Source organism: Lepidothrix coronata, unplaced genomic scaffold (genome assembly GCF_001604755.1).
Source record: "Lepidothrix coronata isolate B3197 unplaced genomic scaffold, Lepidothrix_coronata-1.0 Scaffold42, whole genome shotgun sequence".
NCBI lineage: Eukaryota > Metazoa > Chordata > Aves > Passeriformes > Pipridae > Lepidothrix > Lepidothrix coronata.
In genome coordinates, this window is record NW_016690222.1 from 5273033 (window position 1) to 5299379 (window position 26347).

Sequence of the window (26347 nt, forward strand, 5' to 3'; positions counted from 1 at the left end):
CTCTGTTTAATATCTTTACTGATGATCTGGATGAGGGAATTGGGTGTAAGTTTGAGGACAACACTAAGTTGGGTAGGAGTGTTGATCTGCTGGAGGGCAGGAAGGCTCTACAGAGGGATCTGAACAGGCTGGATCGATGGACTGAGGCCAATGGTATGAGTTCAACAAGGCCGGGGCAAGGTCCTACACTTTGGCCACAACAACCCCATGCAGTGCTACAGGCTTGGGGAAAAGTGGCTGGAAAGCTGCTCAGCAGAAAAGGACCTGGGAATGCGATCTGACAGCCATCTGAACAGAAGCCAAGAAGGCCAATGGCATCCTGGCTTGTATCAAAAATAGTGTGGCCAGTAGGACTAGAGCAGTGTACTCAGAACTGGTGAGGTTATATCTTGAGTACTGTGTCCAGTTCTGGGCCCCTCACTGCAAGAAAGACCTTGAGGGGCTGGAGTGCATCCACAGAAGAGAATGGAGCACAAGTCCTGTGAAAAGCAGCTGAGGGAGCTGGGGTTGTTTAGGCTGGAGGAAAGGAGGCTCATGGGAGACCTTATCACTTTCTACAACCACCTGAAAGGAGGTTGTAGCCAGGTGGGGGTCAGCCTCTTCTCCCAGGCAACTAGTGACAGGAAAGGAGGACATGGCCTCAAGCTGCACCAGGGAAGGTTCAGGTTGCATGTCAGGAGGAATTTCATAATGGAAAAGCTTATTAAACATGGGAATGGACTGCCCAGGGAGGTGGTAGAGTCACCATTCCTGGAGGTGTTCAAGAAATGGCTGTATGTGGCACTTAGTGCCGTGGTCTAGTTGGCAAGGTGGTGATCCGTCAGAGGTTGGACCTGATGAACTTAAAGGTTTTTTCAATCTAAATGATTCTGTGATAACTGCCTTATGCTAAGTATTGAATTGATACCTACAATTTTTTCAACTGTCTCTGATGTCAGATGGGTCAACCACAAATGAAGAATCTCCCAATATCCCCTAGATCTACTTAGGGTAACTAAAGAATTAAAAGAAGACTGCTCTTCTGTCATTTTCATAATTATTCTGGAATTAATTTTCTCTTTCAAACGTGATTTCTAAGGGCAGATGTGCACGAAGTTGCTCCCATGTAACTAAACTATAAATAAGAGTAATAACTTTAAAAAAAAAGAGTACTTTGCAGAGAAAACTTGCGTGTTGCTAATGCAAATGCTCGAAGCGTAAGCGTAAGTCTGAAGCTTGTTGGAAAAAATATCTTTTGGAAATGTTACCTTTTCTCATAAATGAAAGTAAAATCAACATGAAAATGAACACTGATGTTAGGACATGAGTATGTTATCTCTTCCTTCTCTCAGGCACAGCTGTTGTCTCTTGTTTTTTTCAGAAAACGTGCAGTGAAGACAATGAAATACTAGTGTTTTCCAGGTTTAATTTCCAAGTGGGAGTGGGGAACACAGAAGCAATATTCAAAAGTACACCTTGCTATTAATTTATCAAATTTCTTAATATTTGAAACAGGGGTTGAAGCAGAAATAGTAGAATGAACTCCCTGGACGTGAAAGAAGAAGGAATGGATCTTTGATTAGAAAACTGCTCCGAGCAGAGTATTTCCTCCAGAGCTATTCTAGGGCTTTGGCAGAGAGTTTTTCCTGTCTACAGAATTAAAATGCTTTGCCCATCATGTCATTATTCATTATAATTTTTGCCTGGTTTGGGAACCACTATATAGTAGACGATCACTTCTTAGCACAGTGAGCTCTCTTGCCTTCAGGACACATACACAAGTATAGAGGACTTGGGCAAACTGCATTCCCTGGCTTGCTGCCTGTTTTGTGTGTTTGAGAAGTGCTTCACATGTACTGAAACAGGCGTGTATTATCCTTCTACAGTCAGTATTTAAGTGACATGCTTTTTCAACTCAGCATACCCCGCAAAACTGGGAGGCTTTGCATTGCTTTAGAAAAGAAGATTAATGCTGGTTAGGAGGATGATATTAATTTGAGATGAGAAGAATAATTTTAGCTACTAGGTGAAAAAGTGAAGATGACATAATCCTTCAGCAAAGGAACTATGTAAGAGTAGCTGCAAGGACTTTTTTTTTTTTTTTTATAACAGTAAGCACTATAGAAGAGGCCAAACTCTATTTTCAGATCTTCACTAATTTGTCAGAGAAATTTACTCTGCATACTTAAAGCTTGGGTAATCTTATTCTCAGTGCTGCATGTTTACGGATTTCTGGAAAAACGGTTCAGGTGTCCTGGAAAATGTAAAAGAATTTTTTGTTTAAGGAAACATTGAAGCATTCTTAATCTTGAAATTTTTACTGACCAGCTGTAACAGTGCTTCTAGAAATATTTGCTTCAAAAGTGCTTACAGAAAACATTTGAAGTATAGAATTTGAAGGGGGAAGTAACCTAAGGAATCTGTGGGCTTTCTGTTTTTTTCTGGGTTGTACTCCTCTGGTTTTGAGGTAAGGTAGCTGTAGAGCCTCAATTCCAAATAAACTCTGGGTGGATAAATGAACAAGGTTTACATTTAATTATGTTGAAAGCTGATGTTCAGGGGACAGGCTGGGAAAATCTTCTTTTATTAGAAAACTACTTGTGTCAGCGCAGATAAATAACAAGAATCAGAATTTCACATTTGGAAATTGCTTTTCATCTATTTCTGCAAATAATTATTAATTCAAGTGAATACAGATGCATGAACAAGGCTGAAGCCAATCAGTTCTGAATCTTATGGTATTCCTTGTGGGTTTTTTCCAGTCTGGCAATTTGTGTAGTCAATCCATAGTTAATGTAAAAGCAACGACTTCACATTGAAAGTATCCTGAGTTTGTGTAGGAAGGTATCACTTATGGGGACAACACCCCCTCCGCTCTTTTTTTTTTAAAACTGTAAACTGTGACTGGAATACAGATGACTGCTTTGTAAATAACCATATTGCTAAGAATGTAAAATAAAAGCAAAAAAAACCAGGTGAGGCAAGCTGACTCTAAGTCCTTCCATGCCAGAACAAAATTAAGCTACTAATTCTGTTTGGGGAAGAAAGATGGTATTAAGTTTGCTGGATTATTCAACATCTGTTTAGTGTGTATCTCATCACTTAGCTGGATGTTATGCAGACTCATTAGAATTCTAGAAGAATTATTTAAGTTTAAATGTTAAAATATCACAGTGCACTGAAGCAGACTTTTCCTCACTGTTATTCTACTTACATTTTATTTCACCAGCTTAGAGGCTGAGCAGGAGATGTGTTTGAGTTTTGATTTACATGCAGCCTAATACTCTTTTCAGCCTTTCAGCTGTCTCTAGCATGAATGCACATATCTTTTGTGAGTATTTGTATCCACGTTGGTTTTGATCAGCAATTTCTCAGAAAATGGAAAACTTGCAGAATGGGTGTGAATTGTACTCTTCTATTAATTTCTATCATATACTGAGAGAAAAAAAATTGTACATAATATTCCCTGTTTTTAATACAGCTTTGGGATGATTTCCTTTCTTCCAAAAGCTATGATGCCTGTTTAAAAGAAGAGTTGCTCAGCCCTGACAAATTATACTCCAGAAACCATGGGCAAACTATGATGATGAAATACTGACCACTTCGCATAATTCATCTGGACTTATGTTATTTCTGCTCTGTCTCCTAGAGGTTAGAGAACTTACTTAATTTTGTATCAAAAGCAAGTGGATAATCACATTTGAAATACATAATCTTTGCAGCTAATAAATGAATCACCTATGGAGAACTAAAAGAACCAGTGTTGCTGCTACTTCTATCAATACTCATTATGGAAGTATAGGACTGATCTAAGAGTGAGAGAGAAAATCTGCAAGCTTTTGTTATCTCATAGCTGGTGTGAATCCAGAAGTCTTGATACAGAGATCCTGGAAGCTTAATTTATACATAATTTTCCATTGACTCTTCTGTATTTTGACTACTGATCTTTTCACCTCTGTTACAGCAGACTTTTTTTAACATGCCTTGCATTACTGAACTCTTCTTTCTGTAAGTATTGTTTAAAAAAAGGAGAGAAGGATCTTGAAAAGCACTTGAAAAATGTTATCATTTGTTTTATGATGCTTATTTGGATTAACTTCATTTTATTCTAGTTCTGATATTTAACACTGTTCAAAGAACTTAATATTATGTTCTCCATGATGAAGAATCTCTTAAATAACTATAAGTTAAGCATTTTTTTTGTATTTCGAGGTGTGCCTTTTAATTTCTTTCTGTTTCAAGGTGTGCCTTTTAATTTCTTTGTGTTACTTTGTGGCTTTTATGAATTACTGTTTTCATGACCACTCTGCTCTGTGTGGTTAAATATTTTGAGTGCCCTAGCTAGAAGCAGGATGTCAGCCTGTGTGAATGTGATATTAGTGAAAGTGAAAATGTTGCTTGTGGTGTGTGTTTGTTTCTGTTACATGCAACAAATTATTCCTTAATGGTACCAATTCCAGCTTTGGTCGGCCAGGAGTTGAATGCTACTGCCAACATGATAGTGGAGCTGCAGTAATCCAGCTTCAGTTCCTGATTAATGAGGTTAGTAAAATGATGTATGTGTAATTCAAAGAAGATACAGAATGTATTTTCTTTAATTTCTCATTAACCAAACATAAAAGTTAGCTAATGCAAATGACTTAGCATGAATGACAAACAGTAAAAACAGTTATAAATAAATTAACTTTTTTAGTTTTAGAAAATGCTTGACTAACTGCTGAAAATATCTTTGTCTCTAGAGTGCTCTTTTTTGTAGTAAGCAAGAACTTAATAGGAATATCTTTTCATGTTGTTGAACATTGCAACTTATCTGTAGAAGTGGTAAAGTACTTTTTCCATAGTACTGCCAGTTTCACTAGGTAGTTCATTTTATTTTGATAGAGTTACTGTTTTAGGCATGAGCTGAATAATGTTCCCTCAAGTTCAGGTGTGTGTTTATAGGGATGTAGCATCTGACATCTGCAGCAGTGCTGTACTTGAGTTAGCTAGGGACAGATTTGAAGAGGGACATCTCTAGCTTTGTCAGCACATAGATATTAGCAGTTGAGTTCATTGCTTGATTTCTTTACAGACATGGGCATGAAGGAATTGATGTGCACACAATGGAAAAAGCTCCTTCCCCATCACCTCTCAGTATAGCTCTGAACCAAATGTGAGCAAGCTGAACATGTGATCACATCAATTACCTCATTCCTACTGTATCCTGCTTGTAATTTTTTTTCATCCTGGTGATAAATACGTGATATATTTCCCCTGTGATGATGTGCTGTTACTAGGGATATGAAAACAAGTTGACTAAAACTTTTTGTTTCTCATAGGGAGCTCTTGTGAGTGCCTTGGCTGACGATACCTTACACCTGTGGAACTTGCGTCAGAAGAGACCTGCTATACTTCATTCACTCAAATTCAACCGAGAACGGTAGGGTTTGGGTTATTATTGCCTTGCCCCTTAGCATCACACTACGTCCTATTGTAAGATCAGATTTATTAATGCAGTCCAATTCATAACTTCTTAAATAATCAAAACTGGATTTGCACTGGGCTTGAATTTCAGTCTGTTAGGGCCAATAGTACTTGTGAGTAGACACACTAGTCACCTAAACTGAGATGATTTTTCTATTACTTTACATTTTGCATTGTTGAACATCAGTTTTCACATCTTTAAAATGTGGAGGGATAGAATACTTTGAATGTATGTCTGCAAAGTAATTTTGGAACAAGAGGAAGTGTATGCACCAACAAGAGGAGTACTAGTTCAATTTTTTACCTGGAAGTTTTTCTCCCTTCATGACAAATTGAAGTTCTGCAGTGTTAGAGCTCCTGTGTGTGTCAGAGAAGCTGAAAACAACTTGCATTTCGACTAACACATTTGAGACTCAAGTAACAGCATTTTAAGCATTCTAGGGAGACTTTTAAGATTAAACTTCTAAAATTCTGCTGATTAAATGTCTGGAAAAAAAAGTCCTCTTTTTAATTGCAAATAGTACTTTCTTTTTAGGAAGCAGCCCTTTTTTTCCACTATGTATAAAGTCTCAACTGGAATAGTGTGTTTGCTTTTGAGGAGTATGCATTAGAGATGGACTGCTTGGAGAGCTCAAAGGATACTAGCAAGAACATAGAATAATCTGTGACTTGTATCTCTGTTGAATAGAGCAGGAAGTAATAAGCTTTAAGTAATGGATAGCAATAGAAAGAGGTAAGTTAAATACTTATATAATACCTTCCTTCTAATGTAGTGTCATACATAGTGCTAAACAAACTGTTGGTTGGGTTATGTAGTAACCTTGTAGTTTTAAAGAGCAGGTTATAAACAGTTTGTCAGAAATAACATAAATGCAGATTACTGGGGTTTTTTTGCATAAAGGACTAAGTGATTCTAAGTCCTTTTTGAAGTTGTTTCTAAGATCACAGTGCATAAACTTTTCAATGAGGTCTTTAGGCATAGGACAGGGGGTAATAGCTTTAAACTGCAAGATTTAGATTAAGTATTAGAAAGAAATTGTTCACTGTGAGGATGGTGAAATGCTATAACAGATTGCTCAGAAAAGCGGTGGATGCCCTATCCCTTTAAGTGTTCAAGAACAGGTTGGATGGGCTTTGATATTCTGAAAGATGTCCCTGCCTAGAGCAAGTGGATTGGACTAACTGGTATTTAAAGGCCCCTTCAGACCCAAAGCATTGCGTGATTCTGAACTGTTATACAGAAAACAGAAAGCTTTGTTGACAGTGCAAAATTCTTTCCCCAAGGGAGTGACAGTGTTCCTTTATGCAGCATAAAAGTCAAATGGAGAGAAATGCAATTTACAACCGCTAGTTTAATGAGGATTGTCCAAGTGTGGGAGATAGTGTATCCAAACTGAATTTTCTCCCTCTCCCTTCCTTTTTTTTTTTAATGACTTTTCTCTTGTAGCTCCTACTTTTGTCAATATAAAATTATGATTTGCAGCCTGAAACATTGGCTTCTAACTAATGCTTTAAAACAGGTATCTGAGGAGGTGATTCTGATTGTGTGCAAATCTGTTGTAAACTGGCTTAGAGTTTTAGATGTATTGTTATATTTGGTTAAGCAGAGTGAAAGTTTTTAACTGTCTTTTTTCTGTAAATGTGATGATGTCAATAGCAAAACCTGTCACAGGACTTGAACTGTGTCTTATCAGACACAGGACTCTTATCAGAAAGAGGAGTAGGGGTAGAAAGGATTCTAGGTCACTGATGTCACTTTAGTGGCTGTATTAGTTATTAATTTTGGGCAGAGTACTGGTTTTTTTCTGGGAAAACCTGTACCTTGCTAAGATAGGTAATAAGAGCACCATAGTCACCATGAGTGGTGTCAGTATAGTTTGAGACAAGGGCTTATTCTTCTAGTAATTTTAATCTTGACATAGCCATTACAGTAACATATAAAAGTAGCCAGAACACTTAAGATCCCAGATCTGTATGTTGGCATAGCCACTTAGGTCATACTGGATGACTGTTAAGTGTTTTCAAATATTCTATTTTCATTCAACTAGTTTATAGAATACAGCGTTAAACAATAATATGTAATAACATTACCAGGAAATTTTGATTTGAACTTGAGAGAACTGCAAAAAATTCACTCTTGAATAATTCTAAAGAGATGCCCTTAAAACACTAGGAGTTCTTAGTGATGAATTATGCCTAATAGCTTCAGTATGTGTTTTATGAAATTGGAGTAAATGGGCTTTGCTTAGGTCAGTTATGATGTGTATTAACTACTAATTTTATTGAGAAGAGCATTCACGAATAAAACTGGGTCTTCTCTGTGAGAACACATCCTTAAGGGGAAGGGAGCACCTAAGATTCATAAATGCTCGTTGGTTGAAAGGAACAACAAAAGTCAGAGGGTCTGCAAACAATCAGAGTTTTATTAGTAAATTACACAGTTAGCATGGAAATGGGTATATTAGTCCCTGACCTACTATACAAGCACATGGCTGTCAGTTTTGGATATAGGGGTAGGGTGAGAGGGAAGAGAGGAGTTAAAGAGGGAGAGATGAATTAAGAAAGAGGAAAAGAGAAAAGAGACGGGAAAAAGAGAGAATTTAAGAAAGAAAAAGAGGAGAAAAGATAGAAAGAGATCAGCAGTCATTCCAGCATTCCACCAATCCAGGTGATAAGTTTTGATCCAGCTGCTTCAGTCTGGCTGTTGAGACATTCAGGATCCTGGGGGCACTGCCCGGGCTTGGGGAAGTTCCTTTTTATGGACAGGTTTCTCTACCCCAAAGATAGATTTCGTGCTTTCTATATAAATTAGTTATCATGCATAGTCTGTTCTTTCAGGCCTTTCTGGAAATGGGTCAGAGGGCTTCAGGGGTCTTTGGTAGTCTTAACCTCACCCTATAGTCCATGTTCACTGCCTGCCACTCATTCCTGTGCTTGCACTGTACTATGTTGTGGTTCTTTCTAAAGGAAAAGTGCTTCCGTACCTCCACCTGGCCCCCCTTCTCCAGCCAAATCTTATTCTTTCTCATGGTATGTTAATACCAATAGTCCTTGATTATTACCAACAATTCTTGTCTATTAGTTACTAACAGTCCTTGGCTGGCTCCACAGCCGTCTGGTTATCAGTGTTTGAGACATACACATTAGCTCCTTATCTTCTGGGAATTGAGAGCTTGAAAGGATCTCACTTTGGACTGCTATTTACAGGGTCATTAGGGAGTGGGCTTTAATATACATTAACCTCTTATAATCAAGAGTTCAAAAGGGTCTCATTTTGGACCACTCCTTATAGGGTTGTGAGAGAGTGGGCTTTAGTCATAGTAATTTTCCATCCTGGCTGTTAATTGAGTCGGTAACTTTCTTTGAAGACTCAACAACAAAAATATTATTCTACTTGGGTTGTTAGTCACACAAGAAAAATGAATTTCCAAGACTATTTGTTAAAAACAGGTACTCATTAAATACATGTTAGTTCCTGGGAACAGACAGTGTTTCTGATAAGCTTAAGGGGGGCTTAGTCCAAGTGCACTTCATCAAGGCCGAGGCCTAATGAGCATTTCTCAGATCATAGTGTGGCCTGGGTGGGGGGAAGCAGAGAATGCAGCACCACAATCCATCCCGTGACTACAGTCAACTTCTTTTGGCCTCTAAATTCTCCATTCATGAGCACAAAAGTTGTTAGAAACCTAATTAATAAAATTTTTGAAATATTGTATGTTGTGGGAATATCTGCTCATAAGGATAACTAACTTCTCAAACAGGAGTTATTTGAAGTATTAAATACTACAACACAGGCTTGTAACTATCTTCACTAATGATACTTTGTCACCTTGTAAAGGGAGATTAAATGTCTTGGAACTCTTACTATATGACTGAAGTAGTTATTCTAGTTGCATCAGTATTTGCTCTAGGAATCTGTAGATGCTAAGGTTTAAAATTATATACCTGATTGGGATTACCTGGAAGTGTATTGACATTGCAGAAAAGCAGTATTTGTGTCCTGTTTAAAAGGAGTTGAATTTCAACATGTCACAAGTGAATTTTTATTTGCATTTTATTTCTAAATTGGGATTTGTGTAAGGTTTAGATGTGAATTAAAAGATTGTAGCATTGAAAGTAAACTGTAGCAGTTAGCTACCCAGATGAAAGGATTTTCTTAGTCTTGAAAACTATTCTTGAACCATGTTTAAAGAAATTAATTAAAAAAGTAAATTATAAAGCTATGACTTATTAATGAATGCTTTATTCTTCTGGCACAGCCTTTTACTAGCTCTGGCTAATTCCCTGCTTTAACCATGTAGAAGAGTTACTGCCCAATGTCTAACAACACAACTTTTAGATTTCATATTTGCTTATCCTGTTGGTAATTGAGTTTGGCTACCTTGCTTTCAGGTCTTTTGAACAGCTTTCAGTTAAGAAAAAAACTCTGGGTGTAGCTTGTTTATAAAAGCTTGTGTCATGTATTTAAGTATTTTTGTATATTTACGTGAAAATTAGAGTATTAAATCACCTGAAAATTATTTCAGAATGCAGTTTTTAGTATATGATAGGAAAGTAATGTTAATTCTTGTGTTTCTATTCATTAATTTTAAGAGCAGGGGGTAGGGAAAGAGTTTGTTTTTGATATAATTTTATGCCATTAAAGGCTTTGTTTTGAGCTGTGGAAAATGTCTTCATTGGGTAACTTAGATCTTTTTAGATCTGAGCAAAACATTTCTTTAAAAGCAGTGGCCAAAAGTCTTGAAAGATGCTGATTTCCATTGAATCATTAAATTAGTTGAGAATCTGTAGATAAATGACCATAATTTTATAACAGTGATGGTTAGTAATTTGAAGCAAGTCTTCTGAAGCAGGGATTGGTGAAGTTTTAGATGTATAACAAATCAGTTAGTTGAAATTACTGACAGGTGTCAAAAGCATAGTGAAAAATAAGGTAGTTCTGCACATTTTCTAGCCTTTTGTTTGTTGCATTTGTTGGGGTTTGCAGCTGCTTCATGTTCTGGTTACCAAACGAGTTAGGAGATAGTAAACCAATGTCATATTTGGCCGCTGTTCCTTGACTGTGGGAATCAGTGTGTAGGGACAAAAATGCACAATAATGCTTATATGGGAACAGTTGCCTGTGTGACTTGTCATGTGAGTTAGAAGTGTCCTAAGTAGTACCTCTTTTCAGAATGCATAATTTTGAAGTGTGAACTTACTTAGTAGCCTAGCTTTTGTATTTCCCTAAGATATCTTCAGTGAATCACAAACTAGTTTCTTTGTCATCTACATATCTATGTAAAAATATCCTAAGCATAGTAAAATTGTGTGTTAACATGTAATGAAAGCTTCACATCAAATTTGTTTAAATTTACTTAGTAGTAAATATTATTGTTAGGCTAGGTTAGCTCTGAAATAAATGCAGTTAACACCTCTTATTAGAGTAAATATTGAAAGGAAGTTGAGATAGGTACCTAATCTAGCTTTAGTTTCCTACAATACAGGAACTGTTAAACAGGATCTGTGAAAGTCCCTGGCTGGTTAGTGATGCATGTTTGACCTTTCACACTACAGATCAACACCAAGTTTAAGAGGGTGGAACAGACCAACTTGATTAAAAAAAAAAGTAAAAGTAGCATGGGATGACAAATTTGACATTCCTTTGCTGCAAATCAGCTTTATATACAAGTACAAAAACTTTGTTTTGTTATCCAAGACTTAGCGTCCTTCCTGAGCTGACATTCTCTCTTGTAACGCCAAAAGAAATAGTTTACATGTCTTTATGCTGTCACAAAGCAAGAATCAGAATCATGGCATAAAAATAGAACTGAGTGTTTAGCGTGAGTGCTCTGCATATTGATCCCTGAATGCATTGATAGCAGTTTAATTTTTAATATGTCAGCTTCTGTGCTGTGAGATTTAAATAGTTTTCCTCAACATGAAACTGCATAATTCAGAATTACAAAATCATGCTTAAAATATCTGTGATGTTATATCTTGCTGTAAACAGCAACTTAAACATTGTGCTTGAAACACAAACTCTGTCTACAGAGAGTGAAAAATCCCACTTGTATTTACTTCTCATTAATAATAAGACTTTAAACTACTGTTGTCACACGTATTACCTTGTTAGATACTGTAATTTTGTACCCAACCTGTGCATTAGCAGAGGTTAGTTCTGAGAGTTTTCTTCCACGTCACTGAATTTATAAACTGACCAATTCTGCCACTTTGTGGATAGCAGAAGGACATACAGGTTTTCTTGCCTGTGAAAGCAGGTAATGATAGACATTGTTTATGTGTTTCTGGCTGTGGTTTTTTTCTTCCCCTTTCTCTGTATAAATATTACTGTTTCACTTCAGCCTTTAAGGCCTGGCTTTTTCCCTTTTGCCCTGGATTACAAATACATACCCAAAACAATAAATCTGAGAAGTTAAATACTTGGAGTCTTTGCAGTCAGTGAAATATCAACTACAAGTTTAATATACAACACAACTAAGTTTCTTGCACCTAACTAAGGTTTGTTGTTTTTTTTTAAGCCTTTTTAAAATTACTTTCTTTAGAGTGAAAAGAAGTTATCACCGGGTCTATTTACTTGACAGGGTCATATAGAGTCTTTTAGCTGCTGAGGTTAAAAATTTAACTCAGTGGTGAACCACTAGATGATGTAATTAGGAGTTTGATCTTCTTTCAGGAAATTAGCAGAAGAAGATGAATTTATTGACTCCCTGGATTTGCTGTAGATGTGAATGTTTGTTTCATGAAGATCAGATTCCTTTGAAAAGTGTTGTCTTGAGGCCATGCGTTTGTGCAGAATTCCACATGCAAATGTGGTCAATGGAACTGTAATTGCATCAGTTGCCTTCTGCTGCCTTTTGGCACTGAGACAAACCAGTGTGCTGAATCCTGTTACTCAGAAATTTCAGATTTCAGTCAGCTTTTAGATTGCCTCTGTTGCCCTGTTAGCTGTTTTCCTTTCACACCGACTTTCACAGTGGTACGAGGCATATAATGGCCAGCTGTTCTTGGGCAGAATTTGACCTCTAATCTTTAAGCCGTGCCTATCTGACAGACTTCTTCATCCGTGACAAGCATAATTTTTCTGTCTTCTGTGGGAAAGCTACATCTCTGAAATGACCATTTATTTATTTATTTTAAAACAGAGTTTGTGACTTCCTAGGTGCCTTTTGAGGCAACTGATACAAAAATGAAAAGAATTTTTCAGTATTGAAGGAATTCACACCAAACACTCTAAAGATCTGATGATTCCTTACCACTGATGAAATACCCTGCACTACATATTTGTGAACTCCTCTTGGTATGTCTGAGATGACTCAAAAAGTAACCAGACCATGGCATCACAAGACACTTGAGTAGCTTTCTCTAACACGTTTACCCATTACTCCATCTTGACACCACTAGTGTCTGCCACAACTCAGATATTGAACTTAGGTATTTCTCAGCTGCCTTAAGAGGCAGCTGTTTAAGCCAATATATTTGGAGAAGCACCATTTGGAGTGCTGTTATGGATATAAATGAAACTGGAGTACCTGGTTCAGTTCCTATGATATATTGCATTTACCTGCATGGTCTTTTAGTAGAAAATTTTGAGATACATTGAAGAGGATTTCTTCCTCTGCATGTGCCTTCTGGTCTTTGAGTGCTTTTTTTGTACAGGTAGGTGCTTTAAGCTAATTGCAGTTACCAGATGTGAAAAAAGACCCTTTGCAGGCCAGAATCAAAGCTACTGCTTGCTTCCATCAGTATGTCATTCTGACACTGGTTCTTGATTTTTTTTAAGACCCTGGAAGGCTTTGACAAGAAACCATGGGTGTGGAATCCATGCTAACATAAGAATTAAACTTCTTAGCTTCTGAATTTTACATTATCCTCTCTCATGCATGAGAGGTTGAAGATAAAGGAGTGCAGAGTACAACTCTGGTATCTTAATGCTTTGCTTCTTAGAAAATTTTTATGTTGCTTATACAATAATGGTCAGAGCAGGTAGTATAGTTACAATAACTGCAGACCTATAATGATAGCCTGAGGCACTAGAAATAGTTTTAGTGGCTTAACAATGAGACCTGTTATCAGTCTTTGTCATACTTCATAGTATTTGTCACTGTGTTCTGTTAAAGCAATGGAAAATTCTGAAGAATGTATAATGCTTCATAATGCAGTAGACTAAGGAAAGGTAAAGATGAATTTAGAAGGATTTCTGTTGTCCTAATAATACAGTCAAGATAGCAGCTTATCATTTTTCTATAATACTTCTCTTAAAAACCTAATTTTTTTACTTACATATTAATTTAATAAGTCATATTCTTTAATATTTCTATAATTCCTCTAAAATGAAATTGTTATCACTTGCTGTAGTAATTCTTCTGATATATGTTGTGAAACAACAACAATTAAGATTTTTGTGAATGCCCACTTTCACTTCTCTTGATCTTAAAATATGTTATGGATGAAGTATATTATTCTAATCTTGTGGCAGGAAGATAGGTTTCTTAAAGAAAAATTTACATTTTTTCAGAGAAAAATATATCCTGTCCTTGGCCAAGTGTCAAATAAGCAAGTATAGATAGCATCACTACCAAGAAGACTCTAGCCTTTTGTTTCCATCCTCCAAAATGAGTCTGAATCTCTTTAATCCTCAGTCCAGTTCTCAGCAGAGCAAAAAAGGCCACCAAAAGCAGCCCGTATGACCAATGCTAGTATATCATCACTGGCCATTCAGATGATGGTTTTTAGTTTTTAAGAGGGCTGTAAAACTTGCAAGGTTATTTAAGATCTATATAGTTTAAGGTGAAGCCTTACTCAGTGAAGGGACAAACTCAGTACATGAACTCTAATGTTGGAAATTTTACTCTGTAAATTGCTAAAATAAATGCGGTTATCTGAAATAAGTCACTTTGGTCAAGATATAGTTGAATTTCTGAAAGTTGGAAGGCATAGTTTTTCTATTAAGAAAATAAAGAAACAGTAAATATTTTTATTTGCAAATGGAGTATCATTTACTATATTCAAGGAGAAACGTTGATTTTTCTAGCAAGATCATTGTGGCAAATTCCTTTCGGATTTAACTGGTTGTTCTGTGAAAGAAAAGCTCTAAGGATATTTTTTTGTTTATAGAAAAATCATACAAGACTTGTTCTGCTTGTGTAAGACTGGGAAAAAGCACACTTTGAAAGATAAGGTTAGGAACCCAGTTATGTGCCTATACTTCACAATTTTGGAGTCTCTTCAACCTCCTGCCTTCAAGAGTTTGTAAATATTTTGTGAAGTTACCTGTTCTGTTCTCATTTACTATTGGTATGGAATCACTTCATTGTTTGCTAACTCTTGACAAAATTAATCTCAGTTGCACAGAGGAGACGGTAAATTAAATAGGTCTTCATATTCAAGAAGAGTATCAAGATTATTGAGGAGCTGGGCACTTTTTTAAATGTTACCCTTGTGCTATAGCAATCAAAGATGCAGCCCCAACTTTTATTTTGCCCACTTTACTTGTTGTGAAATAGATTGGTTTTTATAATGGATGTCTTGGACAACTGTAATCGACAAATATTGACTTACTAATCAAGACAGGCCCACAACCCTGCTCCTGAATACTTTTTCTGGCTGCTAGGCCATGATTTTTGATCCAGCTGATCTGGTTGCCAGCTGCTTCTGGCATATAGGGTGCTGACACGTAAAGTAGTGGTGTTGCAGAGTGCTGAGGGTTTATGTTTATCCTTTAGCTGTATATATAGTAACTGCCTGCTTAGGAAGTGCATGTGCTGATGTTTGTGATTTAGCTTCCATTAAAATATTTTTTTTCAAGGACGTTGGGGAAACACAAGTCTTTAACCTGTTGTTTTTGCAGAATAGTGTGCTTAGTTAAATGTGTTACAATGTCTATAACTTCAATGAATTGGAGAAGCATTTTAGGTCTTTTTTTCTATCAAACATCAATGAAAAAAGTGCATCTTTTTGGCATAAATGTTCAAGGAAAAGAAATCAAGTTAAAAACAAATAAATTAAAGATTTGCTTGAGATAACTGCATTTCCTAATTAAGAGGGAATTAGTGATGTAAAAACAAAGTGGTACGCTTTTGAATCCAGGTAGTGTTACTACAGAAACCTTAACTTTTGAAACCTGCAGTGCAAATTAACATCTCTTCAGCCATAGCAATTTTTCATTGCTGCCATTAGCTTTTCCTTTCTGCTCAAGTTGGTGTGCATATACGGCATCTAATGCAAAGGATCTAAAGCTGTTCTTTGCATGAACACTTATTAACAGGCTTGTGAAGTGATGCATGGATTTGGCAATAAGGCAACCCAACTGGGAAAAAACAAGAACATAAAAAATTGTAAAGCTAAGGATTAGAGCTAACAGAACAATTTCCATTTAATAATTGTTTTATCTTATCACTGAAACATTTCTGAAAGCCCAAGTTTGATAGTCAAGTAGTTTGGTAGTTACTTTCATATTAGACCTTGTCAGATTAAAGTGGTTTAGAGTTTCCAGAAAGTTTCTAGACTCCAGTTTCAAGTTAGCATTCTGTCAATTTGTACAGACATTATTTCCTTATCTTGAAGAAATAGTCAACAATAATCAGGACCCAAGAGCACAGAAATAATCAAGTTTTCAAATATTTCAAAGACTGTCTAAAATCCTTAGTTCTTTAAAACTTGAGACTAGGTAGATTCCAAAGGGAGATTTGTAGAATATAGGAGTATTGTATTTTAAGTTAAAAATGACAGAAATCTTGATCAGATACATTCAATATGATAATTTTCAAAGGAGTCTATATTTTTTCTTATCTGAATGACTTAAGAGTTTTAGAATACTTCACTTTCTATTTTTTTATTTAGTCTAAGTTTGTCCATTGTCTGTCCATCTTGTACTTTTGTCTTGTACTGCCTTTTCTACTTGAACTTGTCTTATACCTTCCTGTTTGCCTATTGCATTTTTCCTGCCTTGAAGAGTAGGATATCCAAAAAACATTTCTTTAATTTCTTTTTGGTGGCTTTCTCTTACAGGATAACATTTTGTCATCTGCCTTTCCAAAGCAAGTGGCTATATGTGGGGACCGAAAGAGGAAACATTCATATTGTCAATGTGGAATCATTTACTCTCTCAGGCTATGTCATCATGTGGAATAAAGCCATTGAACTGTGAGTTTAGTCAAGTATTGTCTGTTGAGGGGAGGGAACAGCAGTGTCCCACTTGTTATTAACATGCAGAAATGTCGTTATTTAGAGTGGCCTCCATATTAGTCTCAGCACACTAAATATACAATCAAAGTACGTAGTCACGTAAATACTTTTTGTTTTCATGAATGTGAAGTGTTAATTAGTATATATGTTTCTGCCTATAACAATATTTTATCATCATGCCTGGAATACACATAGAAATACACAAAACAGACAATATGGGAATAGACTTAAAAATCATTACATGTAGTGCTAAAATAGAAGAAAAATAATATATATTAAACTATGATGTGGCTGGTACTTGGACAGACATGTCCCATCTACAGCTTTAGAGTTAAAGACCAAAGTGTAAAGAAATGCATTTTTTAAGAGGGCTGATGATACATTCTGAGTTTAAAATGACTGTCTAAAAACCTAAATTTAAATAAGCCTGTTCCAAGAGCAAAATACGTTTTACAGCTATTGTCATTGTTCTACCTTTTTTAGTGACAAATTTGGGTGTACAAATATAGTGGGGTTTGGGTGAAAAGATATACTTGTGTGCTTCTGTTCCTGTGCAGTTATTTTGTTCCCAGTATGTCTGTTTTCAAAAACACATGAAGTCCATCAGTTTCCAAAGCTGTTGAAACAAAGACAGCTCTTCTCTAGTCCATCTTCTTAGTAAGAAGTTAACATAAAGTGTTAATTCTGTGTTATTGTAACAATGGCCACCTTGGGCATTTCATGCCATAGCTGGTTTTCCAGCATAAAAGTAAACATTTTATCCAGCTGTATCAATTGTGTAACAACAGATGTTAAGATAAATTTTGTAAAGGTAATAGCAATTTTCTTTTGTGGATAGGCAGTAAATAAGTCTTTCCTTAAGACAGAAACTAAGTGTCTACAAATAGGCACAGTATTTATGGGCTTGAAGATAAAAAGTGAAAGTAACTCCACGCTGAACAACTTGCTTACATGGAATCTGTATCTGCAGAGCCTGTATTGCTTACAATAATTTTGAGATGCAGTTTAGAGCAGAGGAAATTCTTTTTAATGGAAATATTTCTTTTTTTTAGTTCGTCCAAATCTCACCCAGGACCTATTGTCCACATTAGTGACAATCCAATGGATGAAGGAAAGGTAGGATGTGTTTAAAGACTCTTCAATACCTTATTTTTCAAGAAAGACTTATTTTTAAAGTATAGCTACCACTGCTACTTAAGGAAGGATTAAGTATATGAGGACAGTGTTTAAAGTGTAAAGGAATTCTAAATCAAGATTTTAGGCTCTGAAAGTAACATGAAATAAGGTACAGACATGTCTGTAGAGCTCATTACTGGAATAAATCATCTTAGAAGCGTTTGAAAACACAGATGAAAATGCTTAGTCCTGGAAAATAAAAGCAAAGAATTTTACTTATGGCGATAAAAGGTAAGATGTTCCAAAAAGAAAACCCCAATCATAACCTGAGTGCTGAAAGCGTGATGGAAAATAATTAAACTTTACCATGCTCTTGGGTGTTGTAATTTCACAACTGTAAAATGCTTATTTATATAGCGTATTTATATGGAATACCATATACTTTATCTTTAGATTAACTGATCTGAGACAGTGTTTTTATGGAATTTGAGGTCTAACTCACATAACCACATTTTAAGCAATTTAATATAATCACTAGCTACTGTCTGCTATTGAAACTGGTCTGTAGTCCAACTAACCACTTCAGAAAAGTAAACTCAACTAAAATGCCTAAGAAAGAGCTATGTATTAGACTTGTCATTTCCTTCTTATGAGATAGTATTAACATAATCATCTGTTCCTCTTGGCAAGAAGCTTTACAATACATGTTCTTGAAGCCCTCAGAAGACAGGAATTTTTGTCCTGCAGCATAGCAACCACAAAGAAGTTGAGCTATGAACTCAACAGTCAGGAGTTCCTTCTGTATTAAAGTAAATCTACAGGTACTACCCTTTGCTGTGGGACATCTGTTATGAGGCCCATGAAAAAACAATGTAGAATGCATAACTTAATGAATTAAGTCTTCACTGTGAGCTAAAAAGAGAAAGCAAGGAGTTAAAATGCCAGTACGTCTTCTCTAGGTGACAGCAATTGCTGCAGTACCAAATCTTCCATTCCCCACCTAAGTCATGGTTACAAGGCTAAGTAAGTGGACCTCTTTGCAAGATTTGGGTTGGTGTCACAGGGCTAAGACACTATGAAGGGTTTTCAGATGCTTTAGCTTGTGTGCCCCATATAGTTAGTTAGCACATCTTAGTGGTCTACTGCTAATTTTGTTCAGATTACTTGGTCCACATTGAAGAGTAGACAGGAGGGGTTTTCCTTAATTTTAACAATAAGAATAATGCAAAATTTTAAAGAATTATTTGAAAGCAACAGTGTTATATGAACCTTTTCCAGAACTACGTAGACCCCTGGCAAAAGTACAGTTAAAACTTAGCCAGAGAGCCCTTGATGCTGATTTAAACGTCTGCATTAATAACACCACTCTACATTAACGAGGAATAAGCGATTGAGTAGTGTGATGAATTAAATACTGAATTATTATTTTTGTCAGTGTAATGTTGCAAATATACTAGAGTTTTGAACTCCCATGTGTAAAGAGTCTTCAGGGAGAGGGAAAATAGTTTGCTTAGTAGTGTTCTCCATATGCAGGAGACACATTTTTTTTGTTTACTTTTTGTTTCACAGGTCAGTGGTAGATTAAATTGGAGACAATCGAAGAGATACTATTGTCATAGTGGTTTGAATGTTTTAGCTAGTTATGAGTATGAGCTTGTATCATAGACACCTGAAGTTTCAGTCCAATAAAGAGAATGTAATGAGTGGAGTTTTTTCATTAGGGTGAGGCTCACTGCAGTAAGTCCATAACTAATGATTTTCTCTGTAGAATTAGGTTTGAGTCACATTCCAGGCTTATGGACTCTAGAATATGAACACAATAAAGCTATGGTAGTTTCAGAAAAGAAAAATTATTTATTTATTTTGGTGTATTCCACCCCACATCTAATTTTTGTCCACTGAAGTTTAAAAATGACTGGGTTTACTGATCAGGATATCAGTGGTTTAGATTCTGACCTTACACTTCTCTTATTTCTCCTAAGAAAAATATTGCTGAAAAAAACCCTGTGCTGTTGCAAGAACCCCTTATGTACTCGTTTTTAAATTTTGTTCATTCTATTAGCCTTCTAAGCAGTGGGTTTTCTAATGTTTAAGTTAAAATAGAAAAGTTATAAAATATGGCTTATAACTGGCAAGTTGATTTAAACTAATAGTGTGCATATCACTAATGGAAAAAATTGAATATTCACTTTTACTAGATCAAACATGTCTAATTTTTATGGGGTTTTAGTGCTGAAAGAGGTAAAATATTTTGTAAGCTGATAGGAGGTCCTCTCTTATTTTTCATATTGAAAACAGCTGTACACCCTGACAATCTTAACACTGAAAAGATTGTCCAAGCAAAACATCTAGGTGGGGCAATAGATCATATTGATTTAAATCTAAGTTCATGTGAAGGCAGTGGTTTCTGACTTACAATCTGAAGGACACTCCTCAGGGCACATTGCTCACAGGAAATAGTCTGTTTCAACAGAGTAAACTGTAGCAGCCAACTTCTCCTTTTTTTGTATGTCCATGTTGGGGAAAAACTGGAAGCGAAGGCATGCTACTCAATCCTAGGAGCAGCTTCTGCTGTAGCAACAATGCTCAAAGGAAAGATCTCACAGTAGATCCAGCAACTAGGAAAGCTGAAGCTGCACTGCATTCTTCCATGTAATAAGTGGCAAGACTGTTACTACTGCCTTATATTGGCCTTGTTTGGGTTTTTTTTCCATTAAGAGAAGTGTCACTTGAAATAGGAGAGCAAAACATGTAGATACTCAGCAATGTGTTAGACCAATTATAGTGAGCAATTTGAGTCTTCTCTCCCTTCAGAAAAGGTTTAATCTTGCTTCTAGCAAAAAGATTATTTGGGAAATTATCTTCTTGAATTTTTCTAGCTTTCCTCCTATAAATAAATAATGGTTTTGGTCTTTCTTTAGCCAGTTATGTTAATTGTAAATAATATCTGGAGAAAGTTTATAGTACTTTCATTGTAGAAAATGAACTCTTACCTAAAACTTCAGGGAGGGTAGTATATTCTTCCAGCAAATCTAAGCAGAATTAATTCCAGTGAGGAAAACGCACAATGAAGTTCTATTTTTCAACACTGCCACCCGCCCCCCCAACTTTCACTCAGTAAGGAATACACTTAGCAAGGTTTAGTGTTGATCTTTCTGGAACACAAAGCGATTTCCAAGGAATCTTCAGAATGATACTTTCATTTTTTTCTAGTTTTGCATGAAAGTCCATTGTATTTGCTGGGACTTTAGGAGAATGACAAGTACAAAGTAAACTTTTCTAGCATTTAGGTCTTCGCCTCTTTAATTTTTATTTTTGTAACTACTTTCAGTTACTACATGAAGTATGGTAATGCATATCTTTGGAACAAGAACTACAGGCATTGCAAATGGTATAATTTTGCTTTTCCTTATAAAGACTTAACAATTCTGCTTATTAATGCAGCTTCTGATTGGCTTTGAATCTGGAACGGTGGTATTATGGGACCTGAAGTCAAAGAAGGCAGATTACAGATACACACATGATGAGGTAACATTTTTCATCTGCATTACTTACTCTGAGGATATCATTCACTACTCTAATGGTGATTTTTATTTTTTTTTTCATTTCTTATACAGCTTCTGTCACCAGTGGATCAATAAATAGGTTTCTTTGAAATTACAAGTACTTGAAGTTTTCTCTAATAGAGCAGTATAGTTTGGACAATGAACTTCAAATAAGTTTACTGAATTTAAGTTTGTGAAGTAGTGAATGGTGGCATGGATTGGATTTCTTCACAAATTTTTTTGTGGGTGAAGCTTTCAGATCTTTTTTCTTTTAGTCATGTGATTTTCACCTATATTAAGAGCTTGAGTCTTAAGTTGAAACTACATGGTTTAGCAATTTCTGTAATTTGGAATCTCTTGCATATTCTGAAAACAGGAGGGGGAAGAAACTACTAGATAATTCATTGCGACATTTCTATAAACACACCTTTTCTCTGTAGGATAAGATCAGGGATAAGGCTAGGGGAAGTTTAAAAAAACAATGGCATTAAATGGCATTCATTTCTTTAAACCTTTATTCTTGAGAATAAACTTTTTGAAAGACTGAGATTAAGAAAAGTCATTCAGCATAATATGCAAGTTGATGTACTTTATTTAAAAATAACAAAAAGTTGTTTCAGTTATATTTTATTGATTGTAAAATGGCTGTGTCATTGTTCAATACCAGCTAGGCCTGTTACTTGTTTCACAGCAGGTGTATTTTCCATAGCCCTGTGCTGAAGTTTTCACGAGACATGATTTAGAGGAGTTTTTTGGTGTTTTTTTGGTGGCAGTTCTGGTTTGATACTTGTATGTTCTACCAATTAAGAGTTTCTCTGAAGAGGGAAGTCTCTGAAGTAGTCTAAGCTGTAGATCATCAGAGCTGAATGAGGTTTCTTTGTATTCAGAAATGTCTGTATAAGCCTTAAAGTATGTTAAGTGAAGAATATTTTTCTCTCCCATTTTCATTGCATGCACCTATTTGTAATTTGTTTCAGAAACTTACTCATATCTCCATCTTTTTCTAGTCTGAAACTCTTTGTATACCTTTTATTCTTCATGCTCTTCTCTACTTAACTCTTTTTAACTGTTCTATTTTGTCTTATGTCTGTACACAGAACCTTTCTAGATAGTTTCTTGTTGACTCTGGTTTAGTGGCTTTACCAGGGAGCTTCTTTCATACACTGACCATAAGGTCCATGGACATGTGTGATAACGCACCCTTAAGGGGAAGGAAGTACCTAATGTCACAACATGTTTTACCTCTTCTCACATTGGTGAAGGCACATGACATTCTGCCCTGTAGCAGGAGTAGGATTTTAAACCTCAGGATTTATGTCCTTGGCTCTCCACCTGTTCTTGGTGAGAGCTCTTCTGAGTGTGGAGTTGACAACTAGTAAGAAGAGAGCTACTTAGTTCAATTTTGTCATACTTGCCATCTTAGTGGGTGGTTAGGCTTTCTCAGGCACCATGAGCTGGGTGACCAGGCACATTGGTACCATAAAGAATGGTTGCTAGAAACTTTGCCATTGGATTAGTTTCCTCCTCTCTCATCACTTTATAGATTACTTTAGTCTTAGAGCATGTAACTTGAGTGCTTGTGCAGTCTATCACAGTCATTTGATGCAACTTTTTTGACTCAAAACTTTGAATGTGTGAAGGGATCCAAATGTCATCCTTTTGTTCCTTAGCAGAGGAAGATCATAATGAGGGTCAAACTCCGTGCGTGATCAGAGGTTTGTGAAAAGATATCTGTGTTATTTCCTGAGGGAAGAAGCTGAATCCAATTACGTTTTTGTAGCTTCCTGCTTGGTTTCATTTCAAATGGCCTGACCTTTAGGAGGCTTTCCTGAAGCAAATTCCCATGTTGTAGTGCGGCAGTCTCTTTTGTTGCTGAAACCTAGGTCAGTGGAACACCATTTTCTTCACATGTGTACCTTTCCAGCACCCTGCTCTAATAGTTGTTGCACAAGAACACTAGGACACTCATCCCAAGGGCAGAAACATCACCACCCCCAAACCATTTGTAATGGTATTTCTGCTTAACCATAGCTGAGGGAGTCAGCTCTATGTCACGATTAGTGTTGATTGCTGGCATATTCTTCCTTCCACAACATTCTAGTTCATGGAAAATTCAGGGAATTTAATTGGAGTTTATTCTTGGTTTTTCTATATTGGGAATAATATCCTGACTTAAAGTGGTGTATATTTTTTATTATAACAGTAATATTTTGTGTATTTAGAATTAGTTTAAATAATACACAAATGTAATATTCTTTTTCAGATAATTTAAAGGAAATTATCTCTGCATAGTAGAACTGAAGTTGTGAAGGGACCTTTCTTTAGAAGGTTTCTTTGAAACCCTTTACTTAAAGCATCCTTTTTTTTCCTGGGCAGGCTCAATGAAAAAATAAGACTAAATTTTTTTTGCACCATTCTTAAGCCTTTTATGTTCAGGCATTGGGGACTTAAAGTAAGCTTTGCATTTCTTATGTGGAATACACTTATATTGCAGTTATTTCCCAGCCTGTATTTTGATCCAGGAAAGAAATAAAACAAATTTCTCAACTATAAGTTTTGTTTCTAAAAAATACCCCTCAAATGTAACTTCTGAAAACTAAAACTAATTGTATAATAAAGTCTCTTCTTCAAGTAATATTTTGTTTGTTCTGATGTAAAGTAAGCTTTGATAGCATTAACTGTAATGTATTATAGATTACTATTTTTAGACACAATATTCTGGTACATGGCTGAGTGTAAGAGATTATTTTCCAGCGTTAAAAACATGTCAAAGTAGCCTGTGGAATTAAGAGGACTGGGGAAAGAGAAACAACCCTGGTATGTGACTTGCCAGAAAACGAAGTGTGTCAGTGTATTTCATTTCATCAAAACAATCTTCATGATGTATTGTCATTTAAATCTCAGTAGCTGCATTTTTTTGTTGTTTTCTTTTTTTTTTCCTTCCTTTTGCAGCTTTTTTCCCCTTCTTTTCTTAGATTGTTGACAAGAGGGTTAACATAGGTACTACCAAGTTTTACTATACTTTCTTTGAATATTTTGGTAAACCTGTAGAAAAGGAGTCAGTATGATCATCTGTTCATTAACAGAAATACTGAGAGTGTCCATGGAAATTAAATGACTTTCATAATAAGGCAGTGAAATCTGGATAGGCTATGGTTAATAATCAGTCTGGCTTGCAGAATGACTTTGCTTATGTCTTGCACAGTATATTTCAAGCTAAATTAATGTCAGAAGAAAGTAAATGATCATGGCAAAATCCAAAGAATTATGAAAGGAATTATCAGTGTCTCTGCATTCCTCTGGGAAAGTATTCAGAACTATTTTCCCACAAATTGTGTTATACTTGAAAAGTAAGCAATAAGATGCATATTAGTTAAAAAAAAAGGACAGTTTACTTAGATTTTTTTATTTCCCCTGAGTTTTACCAACTGTGTTTGCAGTAGTCTAAACTTGGTTTTGGAAAAATGAATTTAAAAATTCTTTTGAAAACAGAGTAAACTGCTTAAATTAATAGCTTTTGTATTTACATCAGTGAATTCCTGCATGTACTGGTTTTGGCTGGGATAGGTTTAATTTTCATCCTAATAGCTGCCACAGTGCTATGTGTGTTGTGTTGGATTCACTATGAAAGTGATAACACACTGATGTTTTAGTTTTGCTGAATAGAGCTTACTCTTTATTGATGAACTTGTATATTACATTGTAAGATTCCATTTAAATTGTTAGTTTTTGTACCTCTTAAAAGAGCCAAAAATAATACTGATTTCTAGGGATATAGACATAAAATGTTTTTAAATGTGTATTAATCTCTTGAAAAGCTAGTTGGTGCAAGAATGTTTCCTTCTTAAAATCAAATATGTGTATGTTCTTTGCAGGCAGTATGGCTGTCATTTTTCCACATGGGATAATCCTTCTGGAACAGGTGATGAAAGTGAGGCTGCCTTTGTGTACAGCCTGTCTCCACATAATACTCAGGGATAGATAGTTTCTACAATTTCTGGTAAAGTTTTGGCATACGTAGGGCAGTGTGGTCAATTGTGCTGTGTTTGTTATTCGAAAAAGTAAGATTTGATTTCCTTCCCTCCCAGGAGAACATGTAACTGTCTCAGAAGTTTTGAAACAAACTTCCTTACGGTCCAGAACAGCTACCTTAAATTTGAATTAAAGGGAAGGGGGTAGGAATACTTTTAATAAGAAACCTTCAGTTGTAATTAAGTAAACTTAAAGATTTATTTAGATAAACTTCATTGCTTTTTCAATAGAGTGTTCCCTGTATAAATTCCTGTAAACTTCACTGTATTTGGTTCAGGTTTGTAAATGGAAGGATTCAGAATGTTAGTTGAGGTCAGGACTTGTTTTACCTGTGCAGACAATTCTACCTGATACAGATGTCTTGTGCCTTAAATATAGTAACAGTCCTCTGTGGTACTTGTATACGATCTTGTTATAAGGTATTACTTTCAGTTTGGGATCTGTTTGACAAGTGATACATTCCAAAAAAATATTTGAGAGACAGTTGAATCTGCACCAGCTGATAAAAGCATACTGCTGCATTATGGTACCAAAGGGGTAACAGGTGAAGTTCAAATCATGATGAGAATTATGATTAAAACTTCGAGTTTTATTCTGAATCAGTAAATTTTTTAAAAATATTGGAAAAATATATTACTTGTGGGGGCCTTTTAATGTCTGAGAAGCTATGCATAGATTTGCAGCCTCAGTGGATTCTGCTTGATCTTTCTGTTTTATGCTAACCAACCAGTACTATGTAAGTTTATTGTACTTTTTTCATTATAGCTGACTTGTCACTGTAGATATACCAGCCTGTTGTACCTGGAGATTATGCTGCAGCTACTTACAGGTTTGGTTTTGTTTTTCAGGTTTGCAAGAATTTGTGAACTGTGTGATAGCAAAGGATAGCTCTGTACAAAACTTTATCATACCCAGCCCATAGTATTGTTAGTTGGATTATTTTATAAAACATAAAACACGTATTTTTGTTGCACTTTAAACAATATGTAGCTACATTACTAAATATAACAAGTGGTTCTATAAAA

At 35.7% G+C, this 26347-nt stretch overlaps 1 protein-coding gene across 7 annotated transcripts in view; it reads left to right on the forward strand.

Annotated features, from left to right (window-relative positions):
• The window catches only part of STXBP5 (syntaxin binding protein 5), a 102744-nt gene that overhangs the window by 22469 nt on the left and 53928 nt on the right, over positions 1-26347 (forward strand). For all 7 annotated transcript variants that reach the window (XM_017813745.1, XM_017813747.1, XM_017813748.1 and 4 more), the window contains exons 3-7: positions 4440-4521; positions 5298-5398; positions 16453-16587; positions 17682-17745; positions 21190-21273. In XM_017813745.1, the coding sequence (XP_017669234.1) occupies positions 4440-4521; positions 5298-5398; positions 16453-16587; positions 17682-17745; positions 21190-21273 (466 nt within the window). The remainder of the gene's footprint in view (positions 1-4439; positions 4522-5297; positions 5399-16452; positions 16588-17681; positions 17746-21189; positions 21274-26347) is intronic.